This window comes from Dipodomys merriami, unplaced genomic scaffold (assembly GCF_024711535.1).
Source record: "Dipodomys merriami isolate MVZ:Mamm:240054 unplaced genomic scaffold, mDipMer1.0.p SCAF_22, whole genome shotgun sequence".
In the NCBI taxonomy this organism is placed as follows: Eukaryota; Metazoa; Chordata; class Mammalia; order Rodentia; family Heteromyidae; genus Dipodomys; species Dipodomys merriami.
In genome coordinates this window covers 19813475-19829892 of record NW_027203604.1, presented here as the reverse complement: position 1 = coordinate 19829892, position 16418 = coordinate 19813475, and the positions used below count along the sequence as shown (strand labels likewise).

The 16418-nt window shown below is 50.8% G+C and overlaps 1 protein-coding gene across 10 annotated transcripts in view; it reads right to left on the bottom strand.

The window, feature by feature from the left end:
• Cux1 (cut like homeobox 1) overlaps positions 1–16418 on the bottom strand; it is a 257137-nt gene that overhangs the window by 120900 nt on the left and 119819 nt on the right. For all 10 annotated transcript variants that reach the window (XM_070033571.1, XM_070033572.1, XM_070033573.1 and 7 more), the window contains exon 3: positions 11994–12041. In XM_070033571.1, coding sequence (XP_069889672.1) covers positions 11994–12041 — 48 coding nt within the window. The remainder of the gene's footprint in view (positions 1–11993; positions 12042–16418) is intronic.

The window sequence follows — 16418 nt, the reverse complement described above, 5'->3', positions numbered from 1 at the left end:
GGTCCCAAACACAAAAAAACATCTTGAATAAGAAAAATAAAGCTGGAGGACTCACATTGCCCAACCACAAAACTTACTTCAAGCTACAGGAGCCGAGACTGTGGTGCAGGCGTGAGGATGAACACACGGAGCAATGGAAGAGAAACGAGCTCAGGAAGATCACACATGTGATCTTCATGTGTGATCAATCCCATAATACAACTGGTGACGTAAGCTATTTGGGGGTATCAAACATGAGGTGACAAGTGGGTGTCATTTCGCTGAGCCCAGGAAACCAAGAATGTCAGGACTGGCCCAGGAGATAGACGAGAAGAGGAGGTCCAGAGCGAGAAGCAGAAGACACTTAGGTTGCCCCTTAACTCAGTCCTGGCACAGGGTGGGGGAATGGCTGTGCAGATATCGGTGAAGGGGGTGGCGGGGTGCTGTCTCCCACAGCCTCCTTGGGTTCCCTCCTCAGGCCTCCCACACCAACACGGCCAACCTCCTGGCCACCTGGCTCCGTGTCAGCTTCGTTTAAGAAATTATTGCATTAAATTGATAGAACGTTAGGGAAACTCAATGAACATCCGGGCCAAGTTTTCCAGGGGGAGAGAGCTGCAGAAAATACCTTGATAATTTAAGTTCTACCGTATACACGTAAATATTGTATGATTACTGTATACGCTGGGCAATTTTTGTGCAGTTTAAAAACACACACACACACACACACACACACACAAACTAGCAAGAGCGGATGAGTTGGTTGGTTGATATATATAGCTAGCAGTCCTGGGATCTGAACTTTGGGCCCTGCACTTGCTCATCCAGAACTCTACCCCTGTAGGCATGCTCCCAGAACCTTTGCTGTTTGAGTGTTTCAGATAAGGTCTCCCATTTTTGCCTGTCCTGTCCTCAGATTGTGATTTGCCTATCTCTTCCGCACAACTATTTAAACTATAGATAGGTACTACTATGCTTGGCTAGAGTTATTTTATCCTTTGGTTGTTGTTGTTGGTGGTGGTGGTTATGGGGCTTGAACTCAGGGCCTGGGTGCTGTCCCTAAGCTTTCTTGTGCTCAAGCCCAACACTCTATCACTTGAGCCACAGTACCACTTCCAGCTTTTTCTGTGTATGTGGTACTGAGGAATTGAACCCAGGGCTTCATGCATGCTAGGCAAGCACTCTACCATTAAGCCACATTCCTAGCCCGAGTTAGTTTATTCTTATATACAAATGCTGTTTTCAATTCTCAGCTCATCCTATGAGGTGACAGAGGTGCTGGGAGGTCAGCTGACTTGGCCAAGGTCAAAACCAGGAAGTCAAGCCTCAAATGTTGTAACTCTAGGTCTAGTAGTCTTACCTTGCTATCCTTGAATTGCATTAGAAATTTAAGCTGGTGGGCTGGGAAGGTGGCTAAGTGGTAGAGCGCTTGCCTTGCATGCATGAGGCCCTGGGTTCAATTCCTCAGCACCACATAAGCAAAAAGAAAAAAGCTGGAAGTGGCGCTGTGGCTCAAGTGGTAGAGAGCTAGCCTTGAGCTGAAGAGCTGAGGGACAGTGCCCAGGCCCAGAGTTCAGGCCCCACGACCGAACCCCCCCCAAAAAAAGAAAGTCTGTGAGACTCTTATCTCCAATTAACTACCAGAAAACCAGAAGTGGTGCTGTGGTTCAAATGGTAGAGCGCTAGCCTTAAGCTGAAGAGTTGAGGGTCAGGGCCAAGGCCAGAGTTCAAACCCCACAACCAATTAAAAAAAAAAAAAAAAGAGTCTGACTGAGTTGGCTTTGAACTGTAATCCTCAGATCTCAGCCTCCTGAGTAGCTAGGATTATAGGCATGAGCCACCAGTACCTGGCTTAAGGCTTAAAAAAAAATGGCTAGGACTGTTTTTGATTTACATAGAAAGGGAATTAATACCATCCATCCATCCATCCATCCATCCATCCATCCATCCATCCATCCATCCATCCATCCATCCATCCATCCATCCACCCATCCTCAATCACCTTCTACCATGGCTTCCAATTACCATCCATCTACCCATCCCCCTATACCCACTCATCTATTCCAACACCCATCCACAAAATCCACCTACCTAATTGCTCTGTCATCCATCTATCCATCCATCTAATCATCCATCCCTCCTACCCATTGCTCTATCTGATCCATCCATCCATCGATCTATCCATCCACACAGTCATTTGTCCATCTACCCATCATCTCCACCCATTCCTGCTCCCATTCAATCACTCAGTCACTCACCCTTGACCCCTCTCTCCTCCAACACCAAGGGCCTAACCTTGAAGAGCACCATGTTACATGGCATGTAGATCCTGCTATACTATTAAGTGCCTGCTTAATAGTAGGCACTGAACTCAACCTGGTTGAGTTCAGGTGCAGCCTGGCACAGACCTTCGGCCAATCGCTACTTAATGGAAAAATGAATGTGCAGACCTTGCCCTTGAGATGCTCAAGGTCAGGAAGGGAGACTAAAATCAAGAGGCACCATCAGTGTGACAGGCCTCACCTCCCCATGAACTGAGTGTGCTGACGGCAGAGGTAAGCCCGCTTGGGTGCCAACAAGGTGGTTCTCGGTTCACAAGAAGTAAAGTGAGCGAGCCCTTCCCCTCCACCTCCTCATCAGCTGCTGTACTGCACAGGACCCCAATTTCCCTACTCTACCATCTCAGGTGATGTAAACTTTCCCAATGCACCTGTCATTCTAGAACTTTCCGAGCTTCCTCTCATCCACTTCAAATAGTTCCGGCCAATCCAACAGAATTTTCCAGATAACCCACTATATACAGGACATTGGGGGAGACCCCTGGACTCGCACCCCCACCCCAAGCAGGACTGGGTTTGAGCTGAGCCACAGGGAGCTATCCAGGCACCCGGCTGCCTGGAGCTGGAGGCCAAATGATGGCTGGGCAAGCCCAGCCTGCTTGGACACAAGCCGTAAACACCCGAGAGATCCACTGACGGCGACCCGGAGGATGTTAAAAATAATTATCCACTGAAAATATTAGATTTGCTCTGGATTGTTCATTACATACAATGGTTTAATAGGACTTTTATTGAATAGCTGCAGAGCTCTGGGCCGAAATCAATTTGCCAAGCACGTGGAATTCTGATGTCTGGCTCTCGACTTCCCCCACGCAGAGCAATTTTGCAATTGCGCCGGCAGTGGCTTCCAGAGCTCCAGCTACATCACAGGAGCATTTATTTCTGACCACAAAATTACATTTATTCAACAGAAAGCAGCTCCGGGTCTTTAAGAGGTTAACTTCTGGAGGGCTTGGCTGATGTCCAGGCCCGAAGAGGAGCGCGTGAGCGCGGCGGGCCCGCGCAGGCAGGGCGGCAGTGCCGGGCGGCCGGCGTGATGAATGGACTGCTGAGTGCGCGCCTTTCCACACGCGCCGCCACTGCCCCGGCTCCCATAGATCACCGGCTGGGCCTCGACGTATCTGACTGAAATTGAATTTGGCTTCTCTCTCAACCGTTCATTTCCGATGTTATGCAAGGTTATATCCTTTTCTGCATGAGCAGAACCAAGCCAGCTGCAGCTTTGGGGGAGAAAATGTGCTTCCAATTACAGAGCTGGCCTGCGTGCCGCACTGCTCCTGCCGCGCCCCTAATTGAGACATCAACCCCGCCAACCTGCAGCCAGCCCCCGCACCAGCCAGCCCCCAGCTCTCCCTCCCTGATCACCGAAGCTAACCCCATCCCCACTGGGACCACCATGGCCACCACTGGCACCACCCAGGGCTCTGCCAGGCCTACCAGGCCCTGCTGCTGCAGCTAGTCCAGAGCCCAGTGGCTGGTCTGTCTGCCCGCCTACCCATTAGGGAGACAGGACCCCAACTTCACAGGTGGGCACTGATATCCAGGTCAGAGAATGCGCTCTTTTAGGGGATCTCACATATACTAGGCAGACACCACCCCCTCCCCCCACCCTAACTCTTGTGTTTTTTTTTTTTAATTTACTTTACTGTTATTATAAAGGTTATGTACAGAAGGATTACATCAGTCAGGTAGTGAGTACATTTTCTTTTGTACATTTCTGTGCTTTTTTTTTTTTTTTTTGGTAAACATTTGCTGATCTTCCTAACTTTGCCTGGGCTGGCCTTGAACATGGATCCTCTTATCTCTGCTTCTGAGTAGTTGGGACTCTAGGAATTAGCCATCACATCTGACTTGTTTTCTGAGACAGGATCTTAATCACTTGCCTAGGCTGCCCCGGCACCTCAATCCTCCTCCTTCTGCCTCCTAAATGTCTGTCTGGGATTACAGGCATGAACTACCATGCCCTGCTGAACAGGTTCCTATTTTTTTTTCTTTTTTGCTTGTGGGTTTTAGAACATAGTGTAGAGCTACAGACAACACTCAGTAGGTACTTAGTAGCCAGACAAGGCAGAGGATAAGAAACCCTTAAGCGCTGGCCTTGAGAAGGCAAAGGTGATTGAGAGGCAGGGTGGCACAAGGTGCGCACAGATGTGCTGTCTAGAAACTCAACAACTCAGTGTCAAGAAAACAATCAGACTGAAAATTGGGCCAAGGAGTTAAACAGATGTGCTCTAAAAGAAGAGAGTACATGGCCACTGTGCCCATGAGCACCCAGCACAGCTACCATCAAAGAGAAACACAGAGCCACAAGACACACTTCAGCACATGGAAAGGCAGCAAGTGATGGCAGGGTGTGCAGAGCTGGGCGTTGACACAGAGCGGCCATCAGGGGTCCCATCCCATATCCCAATCAGGCATTACCGATCCACTAATCCCACTGGTGGGAAAGGTCCAGAGATCAGTTGTCCAGGTTGCAGGGTCAGGAGAAGATACCCACATGGCCACGCTCCCTGAAAGCCCAGTGCAGGACACAAACACTGCTGACTGCAAAGGCTGACTGTCGAGAAATGGAGCAGGGTGGTGGGTGCCAGCACAGGAAGTTGTTGGTCGGGGTACAAAGTTCATTAGGAATGCTGGGTATGCTTTGGGGCTCCCAGACCATGAGCATGGTGGTGACAGCCACCAACAATGTCCCACCTGCACACACCTACACGCTATCACCACGCACATGCAACCTGACCAGAGGGACTCTCTCATAGTATGCGTGCAGCAGAATGTCATGCCACGTGCAGGAAATACAACTTCTGTCTCTCAGCTTCACCTCACTCAAGCTGGGGGAGGGAAAAGCTTGGAAACAGGCTGAGGAGGGTGGGAACCACAGAACGAGGCAGTGGGGATCTTCAGTGGTCTTCACAGCTGGGCAGGCACAAGAGGGCAGCACTGGAGGTGGAGGCTGGGGTGGGGGGTGGGGGGCAGGAAGAGATGTTCAGGTGACATGAACACATTCCTCTGACTGGAAGCCCCGGACTTGAAGGCTGGAGATAGGCTTCAAACTTTAGTCCCAGCTCTAGAGACACAGGCAGAAGGATCAAGAGTTTGAGGTCAGACTGGGCAAAGGCTCCAGGCCCTATTTTTAAACAAAACTAAAAGGACTAGTGGCATGGCTCAATTAATGAGTGCTTCTCCAGCATCTACCAAGTATGATGCTCAGAGTCCACGTAGGGATGAGGGCAGGGGGGTTGGTGGGGGGGAGTACTAAATCCCGAGCACCTCAAGCCAAAGGAACAGCGTTGTCCCTGAACTGTTCTTGTAGAGCGGTCTGGCACAGAGGGGCCCTGACCCAGTGCTTCCTGCAGTTTGTGAAGCATGGTGGACAGGCAAGTCCAGCTTCCAAGGTCAGTCCAGGCCTGCAGTCACCATCTTGGAGCCACAAAGGCTGGGAGCTTTGTTTCTTGGAAAAGGCAGGTGACAGAGCAGCAGGGGTCTACCCCAACCTCCTCCATACCACGCCATGCCATGCCACACCACCCATGAGCCAGGGTAGGCCCTGCCTAGCGCAGGTACATGGGGCCTAAAGATCACATGTGCATGCGCGCAGCTCTCAGCTCTAGGTCTCGGATGCACAATGCCATGTCCAGGGCACGGTAAGCTGTCCCCCAATTGTAAACCCTGAGCACAGGTCTCCAGACTCAGAGTCAAGACAAGTGACAATGCAGCCCCTGGGGCCATGGAGCAGACAGCCACCCGCCCTTAGGCACCAATGACAGGCATTGGGCTGGCCTTGAAAAAGGGTGGGGACGAAGCAGAAGTGGGGTACAGGGGAGGTGGGCTCTCCACAGCTACCCTTGAATAGATCCACATTTCTATTTGGCTGATTCAAATCTAAGGGCCCCTCACTTTCCAGACGGGCCGAAGTCAGTCAGGAAGAGGAAGAGGAGGGGCAGGAGGAGGAGGGGCAGGAGGGGGAGAATGATGGGAGGAGGAGGAGGGAGGGGGAGGGCCTGAAGGGCATCCAGAAAGGTAAAGGATGCAACCAGGAGACCCGGCACCCCCCTCGCCTCCTCCCTTCCCCCACCGGCCACATCTGCGACTCCCCATGAAATGCTATTTGGAATAAACCTCCCAGACACCCTGGTTTTATTTAGAAGTGGCCTTTGGATGTGATCACTAGCATGTGTCACAGCTCAGGCGATTGGCTGAGGGATGCCGTGGGAGCTCTCAGTCCCTGTCACTGACAGGGTGATCTGTCTGACCCTGAGCAGGGCCTGCATTATCTGGCCTGGCCTCGATGCACGCGAGGGCCTCGCTGCCCCTGTGCGGCTGGAGCTCCGGCCAGCAGACAGCCCAGGAGCTGGTGCCAGCCCTGCTGCCGGTGATCTTGTTCCTCAGCTCAGCACTCATTCCCTGCGCCTCTCCTCCCTCCCCCAACTTTGTACTCAGGCCTCCTGGAATGGCCTCTGAGGAAGCCACGCCCTCTGCCATGAAGCCCACGACACCCAAACAAGCCGTGTTTCTACCTGCTCCTACACTGCCCCATCACAGACAGAGGAGCAGCCAGGCCCTGAGGCTCACGCCTGTAACCCTAGCTGCTCAGGAGGCTGGGATCTCAGTGAAAACTGCAGTTCAAAAGCTGCCTGGGCAGGAAAGTTGGTAAGACTCTTTCTTTTGGTCAGTCATGGGGCTTAAACTCTGGGCCTGAATGCTGTCCCTCAGCTCTTCAGTTCAAGGCAAGGGCTCTACCACTTGAGCCACAGTGCCACTTTCAGTTTTCTGAATGGTATATTGGAGATAAGAGTCTCACGGTCTTTCCTGCCCGGAATGGTTTTGAACCCCATCCTCAGATCTCAGCCTCCTGAGTAGCTAGGATTACAGGCGTAAGCCACCAATGCCGCCTTGGTAAGACTCTTATCTCCACCAAAAAGCCACAGGTTGAGCTGTGACTCAAGTAGTAGAGCGATAGCTTTGAGTGAAAAAGCTAAAGGATAGCACCCAGGCCCTGAGTTCAAGCCTCAGTAACCATGTGAACACATGTGGGCAAACATAGACACATACACAAACACAAAGACACACAGACACACAGACAGAGGAGAAGGCCATGTGAGGCCATGACATGGTGATGGCTTCATGCATGGCAAGCTGCCTTGGAGTAAGCCAGGGTGAGGACCAGGTCTGGGGCGCAGAGCTGCCATCATGGCCTTTGGGGCTTGGGTGGCCTTCCTCTAATGAAGATGATGCTTCCATCTCCCCCAGCCCTGGACATCTGGACAAGGCTGGCCAAAGTCAGGCAATGCAGGTAACATGGGTGTGCAGGAAGCCGCAGACCCTGGTGAGCCTTGGCAAGGGGACCCACAGCTCCTGAGCAAATGCATGGAGGAAAGATGGCTGGGCGGGGGGGGGGGCCTCACCACTGGCAGGAAGCCAAAGAAACTCCTACACAGAGAATAAAGAACAAACCCCCAAACACAGGCCGCTGAGAACATTCCTTGACTTTGCAATGCATCCAATCCATGTCCTGTTTATCCTGCTCTTCTCCCTGTGGTCTGACTGTGTGTACCCCCAAACACTGTGGCTACTCCCTGCCTCTTGCATGCATACATCATGGGGGCTGGCCCTCTGCTCCTGCGTGCTCTTGGGACCCTGCGGTTCTGGGAGCAGCTTTCCAAGTTCCATCTAGAAAGCCCTGGTGGGGTCAGTCTGGCACCACTGTGACCATGGCACTGTGGAAGTGAACAGCAGGATTTCTCCCTAAATGTGGGGCAGGTTCCGTGGAGATCTGAGAAGCTTGCATGACAATGTCTTGTTTCTCCCGGAAGTCCTGGAGTAATGCACGTTCATTTCTAGCTATTCTTTTTTGTTATGGTTGCTACCTCCAATAGCACCTTTTGTATTATTATTGTTGTTGTTGTTGTTTTGGTGGCACTGGGATTGAACTCATGTCTGCTAGGCAATCCCCATGCCTTTGGCTTTTACTCTGTTTTTCCGAGAGGGCCTCATGTTTTTGTCTGGGTCAGCCTTGGGCCAGGATCCTCCTCTCTCCTCCTCCCCCACTGAGTACCACACCACACTCTGCTGGTTTCTGAGACAGAGTTTTGCTAACTTTTGCTCAGGCTGCTGCCCTGGGATGGTGATCCACCCATCTCTGCCTCCTGATGAGCTGGGATTACAGATGTGTGCCACTAGGACCAGCCCTTCAGTAGTATTGTTCTTTTTTTGTTGTTTTCGGTTTAAATTATGCTTTTGGTTTACTGCTGATATAGAGACATATAATTACTCCTGTATATTGATTTTGTATCTGGCAACCATGTTATATTATTGAAGCTCACTTGAAAAATGACAAGTTTTATAATGCTTCTGCTTTATTTCTTTTTCTCCCTGCTATCACTGCCAGCTAAGACTTCCAGTTAAATAAAATAAGCAACACGGGGAATTCTTGTCTTGTTCCTAGTTAACACCAATAGGGCTGACGATTGATGTGGGGTTTAATAAACACCTTTCCCCACGGGAAAGAGGCTCCCTTGGCTCCCAGTGTGCCGGTGCCATTTTATTATGACTGGATTTAATCAGATTCTTTTCCTAACACTAGTGAACTGTCAATCCTCCTCTCCTCCATGCATGGCATGAGCTCTATGTGAACTCAAGCAGGACTCTGGGGCCACCCCAAGCTTGGTGGATTCGCCCAGCCCTTTTTAAGGGTGCCTGCACATCTATTCATAAATAACAGTGACTTTTATTTCCCTCTTTGTGCTGTTCACATCTGCTGTTGGCATCGAGGTTACATCGGCCTCATAAAATCAGTTAGGAATTGTTCTTTCTTTCTCTATCTTCTCCAGGAGTTTGCAAAGATGAGGACTCCGTGTTCTGTGAAGGATGGACAGATCTCTCCCAGAGAACTCCGGACCTGCAGGAGCACTGCTGTAGTGGCCATGAGACTTCATGTTTTCTGCAGCTTCTTCAAGCAGTTGGGGGCAGGGATGGGATTCTAAAAACTTAGGACACTTTGTCTAAGTTTTAAAGTGAATGAGAATAAAGCTGTTTATAATCCTTTCTTGTTATCTTGTTAATCTCTGCTGCAGCTAAGGTGTTAGTAACTCAATGTCGATCTTCCCTGATGAGTAAAGTGGTTTGTCAGGTAGGTGTGCCAGCGCTGAGGGCAGAGGGGCGTGGTTCCGAGGGGAGTGCTGGCCTGGCCAGGGTGAGGCCATGGGTTCAATCCTCACTACCAAAGTAAGAGATTCTCCCCCTCCCCAAATCCCTACTAACAAACAAATGAACATAAAACAACAAAAAGCAAAACAAGTCCGGTTGGGTATGTGGCTCACTTGAATCTCATAGCAGTTTGAGGCAAGCGAGAAAAAAGCTAGTGAGACTATCTCAAAACTGAGGTGGATGTGGTGGCGCATTCCAACAATCCTAGCTACTTGGGAGGTGAAGGGTAGGATAATTGTGAGCTAAGGCCATCTGGGGCAAAAATGTAGAACTCATAGCTGAAAAGAAACTCATAGAAAAGCAACTGGGCATGTAGCTCAAGTGGCGGAGTGCTTTCCTAGCAAGCTCTAGACCTGAGTTCAAACCCTAGTCACCAGCACCAAAAAAAACAAAAAGCCCCAACTGCGTATGTGCATCTCCTGGGCCTTTTCTTTCTCATTCATTTATCCTCCTGCACTTGTGATTCACCCATTGCTGTTCTGACCTCCACTGTGGTGGCTTTCTAAGCAGCTGCTGGCCTCAAGATTCTGTCTCTCATTGCCTCTAATGTGAGTGCTCTGATTACCCCCGAGGATACTGGGGCACCCTTGTTCTGGTACCCAGCCCCCCTCAGCCTTCCAAGAGAAAAGGGAGAGACTGCCAGAGATTTACTCAAAGGGTTGCTTAAGGCATTGTTGGACTATGAGATGCCTTTGTTTTGGTGGTACAGGGGTTTGAACCCAGGGCCTTGTGCTTGGCTAGGCAGGTACTCTACTACTTGAGTCACACCCCAGCCCTTTTTGCTTTAGTTATGATTTTTTAAAAATAAGGTCTATCCACATGGGCCTGGAGTGTAACATTCATATTTATGCTTTCTACAAAGCTGGGATGACAAGCATGCACCACCACACCCAGCTTTTATTGGTTAAGATGGAGTCTTGGGAAGTTTTTGCCTAGCCTGTATGAGATTCTGAGGGTGGATCCCAGCTGGAGAACAGGGCACCAGGAGAGGAGGAGAAGAAGAAAGAGAAAAGGAAGGGGAAGGAAAGGGAAGAACAGAAAGGGAAGGGGAGTGGAGGGGAGGGATAAATTCAGAGATATTTCAGTAACAACATATTTCTGCAGAAGGAACCCAAGGCCTTGGAAGGAACTGGAACAGAGCTGAGGAGCAGAAGCCACCAAGAGAACAAGTACGAGTCCCTGGCTAAGCCAGCAGCCTTGTGGCCCTGCCCCAGGCAGGCATTGGCCTCTGGTCTAGTTGAAGGAAAACTACCCTCACCTTGACCAGACTCAAATAGTTACCTCTGCCTTTAAGTTCCTCCTCCCAAACAATAGGACTTCCGCAAAAAGCCTGCTTTCTTTCTCCTCTCTCTTGCTAGCTAGGTTGGTGCTCTACCCCTTGAGCCATTTCTCCTGTCCTGCTTTGTGTTTTCTTGCTGGTTAACTGAAGGAGTCCTTCCAACTTTTCTGCCTGAGCTAGCTTTGAACTTTGATCCCCTGGATCTTAGCATCCTGAATCTGACCAGAACCTGGCTAAAATCCTGATTTCATAGCAAGTAGTATTCACTTAATATAGCAATTTGGGAAGACAACGTTCAGACGATACAGAGTAGCAGGTGTCTGAAGACTGAGTGCACTCTGAGCCCAGCAGGTACTAAAGTTGTGCTGTGCGGGTAAGTTTGCCGAAGGAGATGTGAGGGGTCCTTACCACGAGGTATAGGTGGGAGCCGGGGAGTCGCAGCCTGCCCCATGGCGCCTCAGGACACCACGTTCCATCCCTCACGTGGACGTGGCCATTAGCAGGGACCTAATAAACCTTCGTTCAAGCTAATCTCTGACCCTTTTCAACAACAGCCTTTGGGTCGGGCACCAGGAAACTCAGATGTGTTTCTGACTGTTCACATCTGGCAACTCCAGCGCCAAAGCCACCAGCCACCAGATGATGGGACAGTGATGACCCAAGGCTTGGACTCTTCCAAAAGCAGCAGCGCAGGGCAGCTGCCCTCGCTCTGCCGGCTCCGTTGCCGACCACCCTGATGCTAGCGTTCCAAAATCTTCCAATGCCCACACAGGGCCAGGAGGGAATGGGTGTCACCACTGGGCCCCCGCCATCGTGCTGAGCACCATGCTAGCCCACGGGACACCTCCTCCTCTCCCTGTCGGGGGCCACCCTGCCCACTGTTCATCTGCCGAGGGCCCTCTGGAAAGTTCCACTGAAAAGCGTTTGCCTGTGCAACCCAGGTTCACTCCTGTGAGCTCAGCCTCAGCCCAGGAGTCACGCCGCTCCTCACGAAGCATCAGGGTCTCGAGGCCTGCTCCTGCGGGCCGGCTGGGCATGGCGGTGCCCGGAGAGGCTGAGGGCTCTGGGCTGCAGCCTGAGCAGTGTCTGTCCACTGGACGGCACAGTCCGCATGTGCAGCCGGAAGGCTCCTCCCGGCACTACGGTGGCCAGGACATCTGTTTAATGTAACCCCGGGGGGCCCAGCTTACCTCTCCTTGGAAGCTCTTCAGCAGCGGTGCTACCTGCTTGCGCAAATCCTGCAGTGAGGTGAGTGGTCAGGTCAGGCCAGGCCGGGGTAGCCAAAGAAAGAATAAAGAGAAGGAAAACATCCATTAGGGTTTTCCCTACAATGGTCTCATGCTGAGAATCACCCCACCACCATCCTGGACCCCCTACTGACCTTCACCCTTAAAACCATACACCATGCCAATTATACAAATTACACACACTAGCTTCTACCGAGGCCTGGTTAGAATGTGCTATGAGGCCTGGCACAGGTGGCTCACACCTGTAGTCCCAGCTACTTAGGTAGAAGAGATTGGGAGGACTTAGGTTCCAGGCCAACTGGAATAATGTGAGACCTCATCTCCACAGACCAGTGGGGTGTGGCAGTTCGTACCTGTGATCCCAGCTACATAAGGAGCACAGGTCAGAGGATTGCAGGCTGAAGCCAGCCCTTGCAGGATGCAAACCCATCCGAGGAGGGACCGGGGATACGGTACAGCACGGGAGACTCCCTGCTGTGCCAGGAGGAGGGGCAGGAGGGAGCCACTTCTCTCCACCCCCAAGCTGACCCAGGTCCACCCCAATCATGGCCAGCCTGCTGATGTGCGTGCAGGCCCTCCTGCTGTCCCTGAGCCAGGTAGTGAGTGACATCCAGCCACAGCCTGGGCCTGGGGCCAGGGAGGTTCCACAGGCCTCAGAACACAGAAGGATGGAGGCAGCAGTGGGGGTGGGGACCACGAGCTCCCTGGTGCCCTCAAGGAACCCTTGTCTTGCTGGTGTGAGGAAGGAATGGTTGCTCATGTGGGCCGCCAGGCTGCTGTGCACAATTGGGTGCACAGCAATCCATCCACTGAGGTGGCACTGTGGCACAGGGAGCATGGCGGGGTTGGACCTGGCCTGTCCCACCGAGGTGAGCCACCCTGCCCACTCTCCAAGGCCACACCACAGGGGCATCATGGGAGTGCACCCTAGGGCTCCATAGGGCTCAGGTTCAGAGAGGAGAGGGTGTAGTTGGGCAGGGTCACGGGATGGGGGGCAGAGAGGCGGAAGACCCTGAGTTGGGACCACTGCAAGTGAAGGAAAAGTGGGGGACAAGCTGGGGTGCTGAGGTCTGAGACCACAACCCAAGATTCCCCCCTCATCCAACCCTGTGCGCCCAGCCAGGCCCGGCCATGCACAGCAGGTGTGAGGGGTGCGGCAGGGAGCGTGTGTTCCGGGGCCTGGAGAGCTCCATTGCTCTCCCAAGCCCTCGCTGTTCTTTGAAACCATTTATCGGAGCATGCGTGGGCTCCCACAGCCCCACCGCAGCGCCCTTTTCCGTGCTAAAGCCAACGCCATGTGTGTGTGCACACACACGCGCACACACGCGCATATTTAAAGACAGTTGGAGGAAAAAAAACCCACTCTATCTTCACACGTCGAACACAAACTGACACATAGGCACTTCAAGGCACCAGCTAAAAGCCAAGCGTTCTAATTTTACTCTTGGCAGTTGGAAAAATCCCTTTTGCAAGTCTACTGCCACAGATATTATCCGGTTTGGAACCACACTAAGGAGAAGGATCCAGAGTATTCAATTCTGCCCTTGGTTTGCCAAGTTTTCCGAGCAGTGCCCCAAGGACAGGCCTAGGCACCTCGGATTCTGTCCTTCTGGTTCTGTGGCCCAGTACTAAGCCCTCTGCTACACGATCGCAAATGAAGTGAGCCTAGGTCAGGCTTTCCCAAACCACACGAGAGGCAGAGGCTGGGCATGGTGGTTCACACCTGCCATCCCAGTTACTCACGGGGCAGGAGACAGGAGGACAATTAAAAGTCAGCCACACAGGGTTAGCAAGACTTTATCTCAAGAACAAACCTCAGGGGCTGGGAATGTGGCTTAGTGGTGGAGTGCTTGCCTAGCACTAACGAAGTGCTGGGTTTGATTCCTCAGTACCACATACACAGAAGTGGCACTGTGGCTCAAGTGGTAGAGTGCTAGCCTTGAGCAAAAGGGACTGCCCTGGGACTGGCAAAAACAAAACAAAACAGAAAAACACTCAAGCAAAAGTCCAAGATTCTACCTGAAAATCAAAAAGTCCTAGGTGTGGCTCACAGGGCAGAGCACTTGCCTAGCAATCACAAGGCTCTGAGTTCATATCCCAGTACACACACACACACACACACACGCGCGCACACACACACGCACGCACGCACCAACTGCTCATTGGAATGAATGATTGATTTAGTAATTGCCACATATTTAAAATGGAAACAATCATGTAGGGCAAGGTGCTTGATTACAGGTTCTCAGGCTGAATTCTGTTGTGTTTAGTCCTGTACTATCCATAAAGACACGAGCATTTTAAGACCTCCATCATGATGATCTTGGGATTGTTAATGTCAGATGTCTGTTGGCAAAAGCCAAAATAGCTCACTTCAACCTTTCCCCTAAGTTCAAAGCAAATAATAAGGTGTGTTTACAGAGACACTTCCTCGAGTTATTCTCAGACTGCCAATCTGAGCCACCTTTACAGTGGAGAGAAAACAGCAAAGCACTATCAAGCCATTTTTTGAGGGGGGGAGGGGGAAGAGCTACTACAGAAAACCAGGATGATTTAAAAGCAAGACCCAAACCAGAACTGACACACACTCAGTCATGCCTGAAAACTGCAAGCCTGCATCTCAACACACTTCTTGTAGCTTGTAACCGGTGGCTCACATCTGTCATCCTAGCTACTCAGGATTGTGGTTCAAGGCCAGCCCAAGCAGGAAAGTCATCCATAGAATTCTGGAATGCTGCAGCTCTAGAAATACAAGATGGAGGCACTCGGTTCCAGATCATTCACACGCTAGGGGAGAGGAATTCCAGTGAAAAAATTCCCACTGAAATCTGAACAGAACAATGTGCTTTTTAAGGTAAAATTTTAAAAAGAAAGAAAAAGTTTATTTTCAGAAGTTAAGTTCATTTATAAACATAAGAAAATAAACAGTACACACAACATCAGATTAGACATATGTTAGGCATAGCAGCTTAACAAAGCTACTGCTTCTTTAAAGAGGAACTGGGGTCTCAAACTGGTACTGTCATCCTTGGCCTCAACCTCCTCAGTGCTGGGATTACAGGTGTGCACCACCATACCTGCTGCGTGGAAGGGTCGTGGTTCCACGCTTGTTGCTTTCAGATAGCCACATGTCTCTCTTACTAAAGAACACAAGAGCTCAGGCCACGAATGGCGTGTTTAAGCAATAACAATATATTGTGTGCTACCTTGATTGCACAGCTCAACTTAAAAAACACAGTTTGATGGCAAGCGAGATTCCCCTTTGTTCCAAGACTCTGGAACCTTCGCTTCCCATCTCATCACTGAGGCTATGGTCGGCATCTGGCTTGCCACGGCTTTTACAGATGAGCACAAAATCTCGTCTCTGTCACGGCAAAGGGAGGTTTTAAAATGGCATTTAAACTTGACTGTTAAATAAAAAATCTCTCTCTGCACAACAGCAGACAGTATGTCCCGGCAATTTCTCAAAGATTTTAGTTCACAGATTTGAGAAAATTCCATTAGCTTTAATTATTTATCAGCCGTCAATTTAGATTACTGTTCTTGACCTATTTTCACAGGGGAAGGGCCACCCAGCAATAGAATAAATGAATGGTCTTTTCGGCACTGGCTGATTTTCTGAAATAATAGAAATCAAGTTTAAAGAAGGAACGAAACCCCAAACATGTAATTACCGCAGTATAGACCCTGCCATGCTGCCTTTGTAGCTGGATAAAATGCACATCTTTGTGAGGTTTTTTTGGTTATTAAATAAGATTATCTTGAAAGGGATAAATTCGCCCATGCTATAATTTCTTCCCATTTAAATTTCTTTGCTCCATTGAAAACATGTTGTGCGTCCTGGCAGAGAGTCTCCCACTGATAGATGTGCCTTGAGCGGCACGGTGGTGGAATTCCACCAGGGAGGGCCATGGGGTGTGGGCATGGAGGATTCTGGGCTCTGGCGTGGCACGGCTGCTGAGGGCTGCCAGGCCGGGGATCCCCACATGCCTAGGCGCCTTCAGTGTCCAGCGACACGCATGCTGCACCCAGCACCAGTGCTGAGGGTGAGGAGGTGGCCAGGGAGGAGGGCAGAGACCGATGCACAGAGGCCACGTGGGGAAGGGTGGCCTGGGGCCCACGGCAGCCAGCCCTCAAGGCGCTGTCCAATTCATGAGGTCCAAAATACCCGTTATGTGTCTTTTCCATGCATTTCCTCACAAGTGTACAACAGAAGCTTCTACAAGCTCTGTGATGTGTGATAATATCCTTACATTGATGCTGAATGAAGGTTTGTTCTTCTGTCCAACAGTGTTGATGTAGTGACACACATGTACATGCACGCATATGCACACGTGCACACGTGTACAGACACACACGAGAGAGAGA